Source organism: Balearica regulorum, chromosome 2 (genome assembly GCF_011004875.1).
Source record: "Balearica regulorum gibbericeps isolate bBalReg1 chromosome 2, bBalReg1.pri, whole genome shotgun sequence".
Taxonomy (NCBI): Eukaryota; Metazoa; Chordata; class Aves; order Gruiformes; family Gruidae; genus Balearica; species Balearica regulorum.
In genome coordinates, this window is record NC_046185.1 from 135,927,948 (window position 1) to 135,940,070 (window position 12,123).

Below are 12,123 nucleotides of genomic sequence, written 5' to 3' on the forward strand. Positions count from 1 at the left end.
ATCTCAATCCACAAGTTTCCTCACTTTAACCCTTTCAGTCATCTCCCCCATCCCACTGTGGGGGGAACTGACTGAGCGGCTGCGGGCAGCTTAGCTGCCAGCTGGGGCAGAACCATGACACGTGTAAACTGCTACAAATAGCAATACACATGCAAGATAAAACCTGATACACTGTCTTCTTGGGGACTTTCTAATCTCTTTAGATATGCAAAGAGCCTATGTCTGTCTCTGTAAACAGTGACTTCAACAATTAGAGACAGTTATTGGTGACTTTAAGAAAGCCACTTATCCTGCTTGAACAGAAAAACTCTCTAAAGAGAACTGACATTCCACTTGCTCACTTACAGCTCTGGATATTCATTTTAAGCTTTGCCACCACTGAAGTAATAACTTATATGTCTGGATAAAATTAGTGAAATACAGTCCTGCAAACACAACATTCTGGCTAAAAGCCTGTATCACTGCTCAGAATGCTGCAGATACCATTCTGGCTGCAAGAATGGCTCTCAGATATTTTTAGCTTTACATTGTCTTTTCTAGATCTTGCACGTCCATAGTAGGAAGTACTGTATTTTTTTGTAATTTTACCTTTATAATTCACTTTAATTTGCCAAATGTTCCTTGACTGCATGCATTTCTCTTTAAAACACACAATAGTGAACCATGCTGCTGGTCAAGAAAAGGTAAATTAATCTTATTTTGCCTGCATTAAAACCAAAATTCTTCAAAAGCTTAGAAATTACTTTGAAAAAGGGACAGACGATTTCTCAGTTAATTTATACCACACCTACAGAAGACTCAATTGCAATTTTTAATCAAAGAAATTTTACTCTTTTAATAATTTTTCACTAAACCCTTTCAGTATTATTTCTACCACTCCAATAACTTATGCTATATGAGCTTCAGTCATAAAAACAGATGATTTTTTTTTTCTCCAGTAGTTAAATTTTCAGGTGAATTTCACTTCTGTAATTTGATTCCAATTTGTACATATCTTCTTTCTTCAATAAAAAAGAAAAAACAACACTTTTCAATCTTATGATTGGCATATTTACTGCATAATTGCAAGCTCCTCCTGTGGTTTCAGATGTTATACCCCTGCACAGAAATGATGGATTAGCCTGCTCTTTATTTGCTTTGAGGCAAAAATGTTGCCTCTGGCCCTCTTGATCCAATTAAAAACCATGTAAAATTGTTTTCCCAATATGTGTGAATTTACTTTTGACCCCACTTCAAAAGTTTATATATGAGCATGCACATACATACATAGTAACCAAATTATTAGATTGATTCAATAAAAAATGCAAAGTGGAATGGAACTAAAGCAAATTATGTATTCACAAAATGCCACTGTGTTTCATGGCCTGCTACTATCAAATGAATATTAAAAAGACGTAAAACCGAAAATCCCAATTTTCTTAACTCATGTTAAGACACAACATAAATTGATAATGATGTTAAATATGCTCTCCCTTCGTCATCATTGTCTAAGAAAACAGAAAATAAAAGGAGAAACAGCAGTAAGAAGCGCCGTCTAACCAAGACCCCAAGAATCTGTACTGAAGGGCTTCTTGAAGAACTAACAGGCACTATCAACACAAGACAAGAATATTTTGATAGTCCATAGGGACTGTGGAAAGCATGAAAACTTCTGAAGCATCTGACATTCAAATGCAGCCAAAAGCAGCTTCAAAGTGGTATCTGGCTGGATCATCCAATCTCACCATAAATATACAACGTATTTGATGACACTGATGTCTGCATCCATCACAGTTTTTATCAAATATTACTACTTCTGGACAGATCAAGCCTCATCCACCTAACATAATAAGGAAAATGGGCTTCAGAGGAAGAACGGAACCACTTTTGACATGTGGTCCACTTTCCTCAATCTCTCTTGCCTTTTTATCCTTCACAGAAGAATTAATATGCATGAAAGAAATGAAGTGGGGAAACACTGGCTGGGCAAGAGAGAAGGTACTAGGCACAACAGACTGCTGGAGTAAGGGAAGAAGTACAAAACCATAATGTCAAGAAGGAAGAGGAAAATAGTTCTGAAGGTTGTGTATCTGTTTGGGAACGTCCTACTTACCTACCCCTCAGAACCAATGTACAGTGGGAGGAGCCATCAGAACTAAAAAGATCTTGTTTTGCTCCTTGTAATAATGCAAACAAGAAAAATGTCTGGAAAATCAGATGCAGTTGACTAGATTAATCTCTGTGCCTTTTATGAATGGAAGTATGAAGACCTGAGTCAGGAATTCAGAATGTCTGTTTGTGGTGGGTTGACCCTGGCTGGGGGCCAGGTGCCCACCAGAGCCGCTCTATCACTCCCCTCCTTCTCTAGACAGGGGAGAAAAGGTATAATGAAAAGCTTATGGGTCGAGATAAGGACAGGGAGAGATCATTCTCTAATTATCATCACGAGCAAAACAGACTGAACTTAGAGAGGGAATTCATCTTATTTATTACTAAGCAAAACAGAGTAGAGGAATGAGAAATAAAATCAACTCTTAAAACACCTCCCCCCACCCCTCCCATCTTCCCGGGCTCAACTTCACTCCTGGCTTCAATCTCCACCCCCCCTCAGCGGCACAGGAGGACGGGGAATGGGGGTTACGGTCAGTTGATGACACGTTGTTTCTGCCACTTCTTCATCCTCGGGGGAGGACTCCTCACATCATTCCCCTGCTCCAACATGGAGTCCCTCTCACAGGAGACAGTCCTTCACGACCTTCTCCAACGTGAGTCTCTCCCATGGGCTACAGTCCTTCACGAACTGCTCCAGCATGGGTCTCCTCCATGGGGTGCAGACCTTCAGGAGCAAACTGCTCCAGTGTGGGTCCCCCCACGGGGTCACAAAGTCCTGCCAGCAAACCTGCTCTGGTGTGGGCTCCTCTCTCCACGGGCCCACAGCTCCTGCCAGGAGCTTGCTCCAGCGTGGGCCTCCCATGGGGTCACAGCCTCCTTTGGGTGCCTCCACCTGCTCCGGCGTGGGGTCCTCCACGGGCTGCAGGTGGAATCTCTACACCCCCTCATCCTCCCTCCATGGGCTGCAGGGGGACAGCCTGCTTCACCATGGTCTTCACCACAGGCTGCAGGGGAATCTCTGCTCCAGTGCCTGGAGCACCTCCTCCCCCTCCTTCTTCACTGACCTTGGTGTCTGCAGAGTTTCTTACATCTTCTCACTCCTCTCTCTGGCTGCAAAAAGCGCTCTCTGTTTTTCTCTTTCTTAAATATGTTATCATAGAGGTGCTGATTGGCTCGGCCTTGGCCAGCGGCGGGTCCATCTTGGAGCCGGCTGGCATTGGCTCTGTCAGACACAGGGGAAGCTTCTAGCAGCTTCTCACAGAAGCCACCCCTGTAGCCCCCCCACTACCAAAACCTTGCCACGCAAACCCAACACACTGTTACACTGAAAAAAATGAAAAAGTGGGAATGTTGCAGAACAACCTGCCATGAACATGTTTGTATAGAACTATTGCAAGAAGAAGTCAGATTAATGTAACCTATGCGATCCAAGATGATTGTGGACACTGGAGGTGCCTACCTTAAGAAGAAAAATTCATTTTGGGCATCTGGTAACAAAGAAGTGATGCTGAACAGACAGCAATCTGCACAGAGGGGAAGAGTCAGGGCAAACTTGGAAGTTCTGAAAAGAGACAACAGACAAATGTATGTCATCAGTCACGAATTAGGTGCAGAGAAATGTACTTTCTAGGAAAAGAAAATGTAAGACCTGCTGAAAGGAAAAAGAAACAGGTAAATGCAATGTCTGAGCCAATGGATTTTCTAAAAAAAAATTCCACATGATGAACAGTCCTTAAGACAATGAGACCAACACTTGTCAGGAGGAAGGCAGTTCAACTCCCAGCTAATGCTTTCACTGGTGAAAAAGGTCTCTATTCCAGATGTTTTTCAGCAATTTGTATAACTCATATTCTTTCTTCTTTTTTACATGCCTGTGATAATACATTTTTCAATGCCTATGATAATACATTTGTTCCTTACAGAAGCTTTTGGAGACAGCATGATCTAGAAGGCACATCTATATGTTTTGAAATGTTTTAAATTTAAAGTATTTAAAATGTTTTGTTTGTCATCAGTCTCTCTCATGTTTCATTGCATGGTATGAGCTGATGTGATTTCTGTTCACTGTCTTAACTGTCAAGACACCTCTGCAGGTAAAGTGCCTTTGTTCTCCACTGTACTGTCCAATTTTCCAGGATTATCCTGCTGTTGCAGGTATCAAGGATATCTGTGAACTCTGCCTTTGCTAGCAGGGATTGCTTCACTCCTATTGTATGACTCCTAGTTATGATGCACCTGTGATCCCATATGACCATTTTACCCCAGTCCACAGCTGGCACTGGCAAAGCAGCCCAGCTGAAACATAACAAACTTCCATGCTGCTTTTTTGATCAGAAATATTCCTCAAAAAAGTCTCAATATGTGTTCTACTTAGGTTCCTCTTAACACAACTAACAGAAACCTGAAAAGCTCTAAATAAGTTAGCTTTGCAAAGATATAAGGAATAGATAAAAAAATCCTGCAGACTCTACAGCCTCTGGTCATTTTAGGACAGCCTGTTTATAAGACACTGATTTTTTCCTAAAAATAATGTCCAAGAGGACAGTGTTAGGGCCCTGAGTGCACCCATCTTCAAGAATTTTCGTTAGCTGAGTTAAGCAGTTTAGCTTGTCAAGTCCAAAGGCAGCTCTTCCACTAATAAGAGCTGTTATGAAGACAGCTAGAAGAAAGGGCCTGACCCTCCTTTCCTCCTTTTCCCTTGGGAGCTACTTTTAAGCAGAATCTCTATCGTTGGCCCCCTACATTTGCATCTGGTGTAGTGCCTTCCTGACCTTGACCTGCACCCACTGGCTCAGCTTCCTGGCTTGTCCTGGGACCTGCTGCCTCACTGAGACCTTGCTGGGTGATCACTGGCCTGTGCCTGACCCTGAGGGCCCAAACCTGAACCTGACTCATGCTTAGCATCCTGGCTCCTTATTGTGAGGCTACTGTTCCCACCTGCCTTGATGCTGTACTGCACTCCAGGGTCCCCCTCCCTTTTGGAGTGGCTGGCCCTCACTGCTCCCTGATAAGCAGCAATAAGCTCGTAACAGTTTTTTGGTTTGGGTTTGAGGGTTTTTTTTCCAGATTTGCAAGACTATCTTTACAATGAGATGTCCAAAACTTTCACATGAAGACAGTGGAGCAATAGTATTTAAATACACTCAAGTTACAGCCTAAGACGTACAGTGAAGCTGTACATATTAACCTGACCCCTATTTTGCTGATTACAAATGTGTGACCTGATGTCATGCTTAACAAGCCTCTTCCTCCCCAAACTGCACCTCCTCTGCCACCTAATAGGTATCAGCCCCGGGAATTTTCTGATCAACCTGTCTCAGCTACTGCCTACAGTAACACTGTAAACTGAGCTGGAACACCCCAGCTTCTTCCCGTGAATCGACTGTTGCTATTTCAACCTGTCCCTTCCAGGATTAAGGGCAACGTACACCAGATTTTGGCAGGTATCCCCAGCCAGCCTCTGGAGAATCAGTCCTCTCACGGCCGGGGCTCGCATGAAGCAGGGCCGCAGTTCCCCCCGCCTTCCCCCGGGCTCTGAACACGAAGCCTTCCCTTTCCTCAGTGAAATCCCACTCCGACCAGCGGGGCCCGAGACGGGCCACATAAAGGAAACAGCTCCTCCCCTCTCCCCTCCCAGCGAGGACAGAGCGGGACAAAGCGGGACGCCACCGCCCCTGCCTGCGGCCCTCCCTCCGCCCCTCAGCAGGCTGCCCCGCCACGCCCCGCGTGGACGCAGCGCCGAACGGCCTCTCAGCCGCGCGCGCTCCCCGCGGCCAGCACCGCCCACCCCAGCTCGCCGCAGGTGGGAGCGCCCGGCCCGGCCGCGCATGCGGTGTGGGGAATCACCCGCGCGCCGGGCATTTAAAGGGCCAATGGCTGCTGTACTCCGCTTGTGGCACCGTGTGCCGCCTCTTTCCGTGCCGGGGTGCCTCCGGCGGGTGGGGCCCCCCCTCCCCGGCTATAGGCGCATGCCTCTGCGGGCCTCGCGTAGCGCGGGGTGGGCGAGGAGTAGGGCCTGGTCCCAGCTGGGGGCAGGCGAGCGGGCGGGCGCTGGGTTCTTTGGATTGCGGACGTCGCGGGCAAATAAAACACGCGGGCGGTTGCGCCGTCCCGGCCTCGTTCCTGCTGCTGGGGGGCGGGGAGCGCGAGGAGCGGAGCAGCCGCGGTGCCCCGCGGAGATGGAGCCCAGCAGCGCGAGCCGTGACGCCAGGCCCGCCGTTACGCCGGTGGCGGCTGTGCTGCCGGCGGGCGGGAGCGGGGAGCGCCTGGGTGGCGCCACCCCCAAGCAGTTCTGCGCCGTGCAAGGGAGGCCGCTCGTCAGCTACACGGTGCGGGCGATGGAGAGGTAACGAAGCAGGCGCCGCTCGGCTCCCCGTCCGCGCCCTGCAGGCCTTCCCCCCCTCCGCCGCTTGAGGCCCGGCCGCCTGCTCTTGCCGTCCCCAGAAAGCCGCTGGCAGCCGCCCGCCGCCCTCGCTCAGGCCCTGGGCGCCCCCGACGCGGCCGCCCCGTGGAGGGTTTGGTTTTGCGTTTTGGGGGGATCTCCTTCCCTGCCCGCTCTGTCAACGAGTGCAATAAGTGACGGGGTGGCTGGGAACGGGTAGGCCTGGTGCAGACTGGGGTGCTCCGAGCTGTGACTGGGCAGGCTCACCTGGGGAGAGGTACCGGGGGAGAGCTGGGTGCTCTCCCCTGTCCCAGCCCGGCTCTGTCACCGCCATCCCAGGCAGCTCTTCTCTCTCCCCAGCGCTGCCAATGCCTTGAAGCTGCGTTGCTTTCCATCGAGGCTGAGAGCAGCAAAGCTCGAGGGTTTCTGTAGCTCCATCGGCTGGTTTGGTGAGCTAGATGCCTGCCATGGCTATTGGAGAGGCCTTGGGGGGGAAAAAAATAATCTATTCTGCCATAGCTATCAGAGATGGTCTTAATATTGTTCAGAGGCCTTGAAAGAAGATCTAGTCTTCGTAGTGAGACAAACTCAGTAGTCTACATTGCTGCATTACACCTTCACGGCTATGTAGTCCATGATGGAATGCCCTGCCTCAGCAGGAAGCTTAAATGCCCCTCTTGGCTTTATTTAAGATATAGTTGCCAGGCTAGAAGCTCATACCTCACATAGTGTGAGGCTGCATGTGTAACTTTTCTTTGTTTGTGTTGGAGCAAAGAATTTAAGTAATGGGATATCTTAGCAGTCAGGTTTTTCCTTTTCACAAGACTGTTGAGTTCTAGGCATGTGACTGACAGTTAATATATTATTGTCAAATGTTAACATAATGTAAGTCTAGTATCTAGTGTCACTGGAAACGCTGCAGGTAGGAGTGGAGTGTCAGATGTATTCTGGATGTTTTGCAGTAACTTGTAGAAAAATAAACCTTTAGATTTTAGAGACAATAGGGAGGAGTGGAAGGTGGTGAAAAGAAACGGAATTGCCAACATCTTCCAAAGTTCTTAACTCATGGAAACTTGTACAACATCAAAATTGGAACTCTTTTTCCATTCCCACCCAGAGAGGCTTCCCTCAGGTCACTTGTTAACTTTATAAAAGAAATATTGCTTGTTTTCTTTAATTTTCAACAGCAGCCAGTCACAAAGCTAAACACATCAGTAAGCAAAACCTCCAATCCAAAGCTTGTCACAACTGTAATTTCTGCCAAAATGTCATGGGAATCTACAGAGAAGAATAGTGTCCTCACTCAGTGTATTGGAGACCTGGAAAAGAGAACAGAGTGAGGTTTGGGAAGGAAATGATGTTCATAGGAAAATAAAACATTATTCATTTAAAAAAAAATTAAATATTTTGGTTTTGCTGCCAGTAAGCTCTGGGAAAATAACAGTTCTTTGAGCAATAGTATTATATTTATATCCTAAAGCTGCAAAAAATTAGAAGATTGAATTCTAATTGTACACTCCAACCAGGCATGTGATCCCAAGTTGATTGTGAGAGTAACAACGTAGTGCTTTCACTTAACTTTGGAAGTGTAATAACTGGTGCCAGTGCTCTCACAGGCAGAGCTTTCTGCTATCTCTGTACTGAATTGGAGTGTTGGGAACAGATGTACTCTAAAGCTCGGAATGGCTTTCATTTTCATCTCAACACTTTTACTTCTGACTGAAACTGCAGAGGAGGTACCTGTTCTTATTTTGTGCAAGTGTATGCGCAAAAAATGTAATATTGAGGAACTGCAGTTTGTCACATAATCTATTACCCAGAAGTGGCAGATTTTCTGTGTTTAGCTTGATTCTGTCTTCTGATGTCTGTTGCTTACCTGCTGTAATTGAATGAATCATTGACTCATTAACCTGTAATAACTTCTATTGAACTTCCAGTTATCTCAGCTACTGCTGCTATTTTTGAGCTTTTGTTAATCTCGAAGAAAAGGAGCAACATATAGACAGAAACACATGAGCAAACCAAGAGTTTGCAGCTGCTTTGCATGTGGTTTTTAAAAATCAGGAGAAAAAGATTTTTATGCTACTCAACTGAAAGTAGTGAGAATCTTAAATATTGATGTGGAAAAACTAGCAGACAAGAGCAGGCATGAATGAATAAGCAGTGCATTCTGTTGCATAGGGTGACAGCATGTAGTCCGTTGGCCTGCCAATAATAATCAAAGATGATGCCCTTAGGAAGACGAGGTGAGAACAAATAGGGTGAGGAGAAATGATTGTTTTTTATTACCAGCACCACTGTGGTGCTGATAGGAAAGTCAGGCCCTACCTTAGGGGTAAAATTGAAGTATGTTAGAGAACTTAAATGTCTGTTTTTCCAATTGGATTTGTTTCTGCTTTTGTTGAACTATGCAAGGCTTTTGCATCAAATTCAATAGAATTCCTTTTTGCTTCTGTACAAACTAGTAGGGTTCTTCCTTCATCTTAATTTTTTTGTGTGTATATTTGTTTGAAATAGAACCTTTGTAATTTCTTTTCTGAAATAGGGAAGAATCTCAGCTCTATGAGCACACATGCACACATATTTTACTAAAGATATAGAGAGGAAAACAAACTAAGGTAAAGGCTGATTTTAAAATCATTGTGGGACAAATCAGCTGCTGCTGTTCTTACTGTGCTCGTATTTCACCAGTTGTTGAAAGTACAGTGAGAAGTTATGAAAGAAGAAAGCAGAGTTAATATGTTTACTGGCAGAATAAAACTTTTCCGTAAGGTTTCAGGCAGCTTTGTTTACTGTAATATAGTCTCTTAAAACTGGTGGCTTGATATCAAAACAACATCACCTGGGGGAAGCTTCCAAAGAATCACCTTTTTGGAAGTGTCTTGTATAGTGTATTTGCCAAGTAATTTTTCCCCATTGGCTGTTGCATGTTCACTGGCTCTACAGGTCGCACAATTACTGTTTTGTTAAATGTATCTATTGTGATAGTTCTTTTTTTCCAGTTATCATTAGTTTATGATAAATTGCATATGAAGTAAAAATAATCATAGCAAACAATCCAATTGTTTTAATTTTATGAAGATATCTTTCTTACCTTGTCTGAATAATAACGAGCATTTTCTTTCAGGAAAAAAAATGGATCACTTCTGTACATAAGATGCTGAAAACTTCCTTAATGTACCTGTGAAACTTTTCAGACTCAAAAGCTTCCTGCTTCCATTTTTGTATTGTAAATGATGCATAAGTATTATTAATTTTTTTAATATATCACTAAAGTCATAACAAAGCTGTTATGGAGCAAAAGGAAGTTATACTTGCATTCTGCAAATGCGTTTTGTTCTTGATGTTTCTTTTTCTCATTTTGGTGCTTGAATAATAAGGTCAGCAAAAGTAATACAATGATTTGTCTTGTACTTCTGAAGAGTTTCTGTGGTGGTGAAAGATCATATCTTACACTGCTAAAGCCATCTCAGCAGTGACTGCGTGGTTCTGGCCTTGTTTTGCTGATACAACCTACTGAAATTGGCAGTTGTATGTTAAATAGGTTGTTACTGGTCTGGGTAAGAGTTGCAGGAACCTGTGAGTATTTTAAGCCTTATGTCATATATAAGGCTCAGCACTGGTTTATATGTGAGCAAACAGGGGGTTAAACCTCAGTAACCATTTGTAACTGAGCATGCCGTTTAGGTGATGCAGTCTCCGAGCATAACTCATTGGTTATTTCATTTCCTCTGCAGTCTGTGTTGTGCAGTCATGTAATAGGTTAATCTGTTGCTGAGTTAATGATCTCCTTTACTTTGAGTTCTATCTCAGCTGACATAAATGTATTTTTGTTTGAAATTTAATGAAGCAATACTATTTTCTACTAGGCAGCTGGTCAGTCTGTCTGTAGGTGATGACTGGAAGGACAGTTGCGGGAAACAAACATACAGTCCTTTTCTGCCTCATTGTTTTTCTTCTACTGATATTGAGGTCCTTCTAAGGCAGTTGTAAAGTGATTATAACTGGGGTTGTGTTGTGGTTTAACCCCGCCGGCAGCTAAAACAACCACACAGCTGTTCGCTTGCTCCCCTGCAGTGAGACGGAGGAGAGAATTGAAAACGGAAAAAAACCCCTAAGACCTGTGGGTTGAGGTAGACAGTTTATTAGTACAGAAAAGGAAGATTAATAATAGAATATACAAAACAAGTGATGCACAGCACAATTGCTCACCACCCAAAGCTGATGCTCAGCTAGTTCCTGAGCTGCGCCGCCTCCTGGCCAACCCCCAGTTATGTATGGAGCATGACATCGTATGGTATGGACTTTCCCTTTGGCCATTTTGGGTCAGCTGTCCTGGCTGTGCCCCCTCTTAGCTTCTTGGGTGCCCCCTGCCTTCTCGTTGGCAGGGCAGTATGAGAAGCTGAGAAGTCCTTGACTGCTTGGCAACAACTAAAACATCAGTGTGTTATCAACACTATTCTCATCTTAAATCCAAAACACAGTACTATCCTAGCTGATAGGAAGAAAATTAACTCTATTCCTGCCAAAACCAGGACAGGTTGTTATTTTTGTTTCATGTGACCAGACCTGATTTTCCACTTTAGATGTACAGCCTATGGTGCATGGAAGCACCAGAGTTCTGTATTTAGTGCTTATTAAAGTACATTGGGGTACAGTATTCTGATCTTTTTCATGCCTTGTGCTGATTCTTTCTGAAACTTGCGTTATCTTGATCTAGTATTACATTTATAAAATGGAAAGGGTGGTTACTATTTTTAAACTGGTTTTGAGCAGGTTCTGAGCTGCTTATTATTTTAGTATGAAATCTTTCTGAAGAAAAGGGTGTGACAAATTAAGTGAGAAGAAAAAATCCATTTACTGCAAGACTGAGTATATACGGAAATCTTTTTACTTCATTAACACACTTTGCAGCATTTCCATAAGCAGGTCTTTAAAAGACTAAGCACCTGTGTGGTGCGCAGTTCTCATTTGTGCGAATGTGTAGGATAGTTTACTGAATTAATACTTTTTACGAGTTTTGGATGGCACGTTAGACTTCAAAACCTAACCATTCTTGTGTCTAATCAGTCTAGAGGATACCTTTAGACTCTTATATGAATAGGTTGCATCTCTAAATCCCAGCCCTAATTATAGAACATTAGTCCAGAATGAGTTTAAGGAGGACATACTCAAGTTTATAAATGTGTTTATCCAGACACAGGGTGGAGCTGTGACCGCATCCTGTCACTTTTCGGTGTATTGTACCACTGGAGGCCTTGAGCCATTCCACCCCCCCTGTGCAGAGATTTATCATAGGCTGGCCGGTACTTCTATTCTCTTCCCTTCTCAGAAGATGCTGTGTACTACCCAGCTGCCTCCTAATCTGTTTCATTTGACTTCAGAGTGGGAAGTGTCAGTGCTCTTCCACAGTCACTAGTGCATATGCAGACTGTCCACTGCTTCTGGGAACTCTGTAAGGCTATAGTCTTTCTGCAAATAGAAGTGCAGAGCTCTTATTCTCCTTTAGTGTGAAATAGCTCTTCTTGAATTTTCCTTTATTTAAATGACTAACTCTCAATATTCAAAAGAAGAATTGAGATGAATCCAGTTAGTGTGCCCTAGTTCTGAGTTGAAGGTCATGCAGAGGTGCTAAGTTTTGTGGCTAAATC

The 12,123-nt window shown here is 44.2% G+C and overlaps 1 protein-coding gene across 2 annotated transcripts in view; it reads left to right on the top strand.

Annotated features, from left to right (window-relative positions):
* Window positions 1–5,933: 5,933 nt before the first annotated feature.
* Window positions 5,934–12,123, top strand: part of CRPPA (CDP-L-ribitol pyrophosphorylase A) — a 124,033-nt gene continuing 117,843 nt past the window's right edge. For both annotated transcript variants that reach the window (XM_075746074.1, XM_075746075.1), the window contains exon 1: window positions 5,934–6,436. In XM_075746074.1, coding sequence (XP_075602189.1) covers window positions 5,964–6,436 — 473 coding nt within the window. In that variant the 5' untranslated portion in view covers window positions 5,934–5,963. The remainder of the gene's footprint in view (window positions 6,437–12,123) is intronic.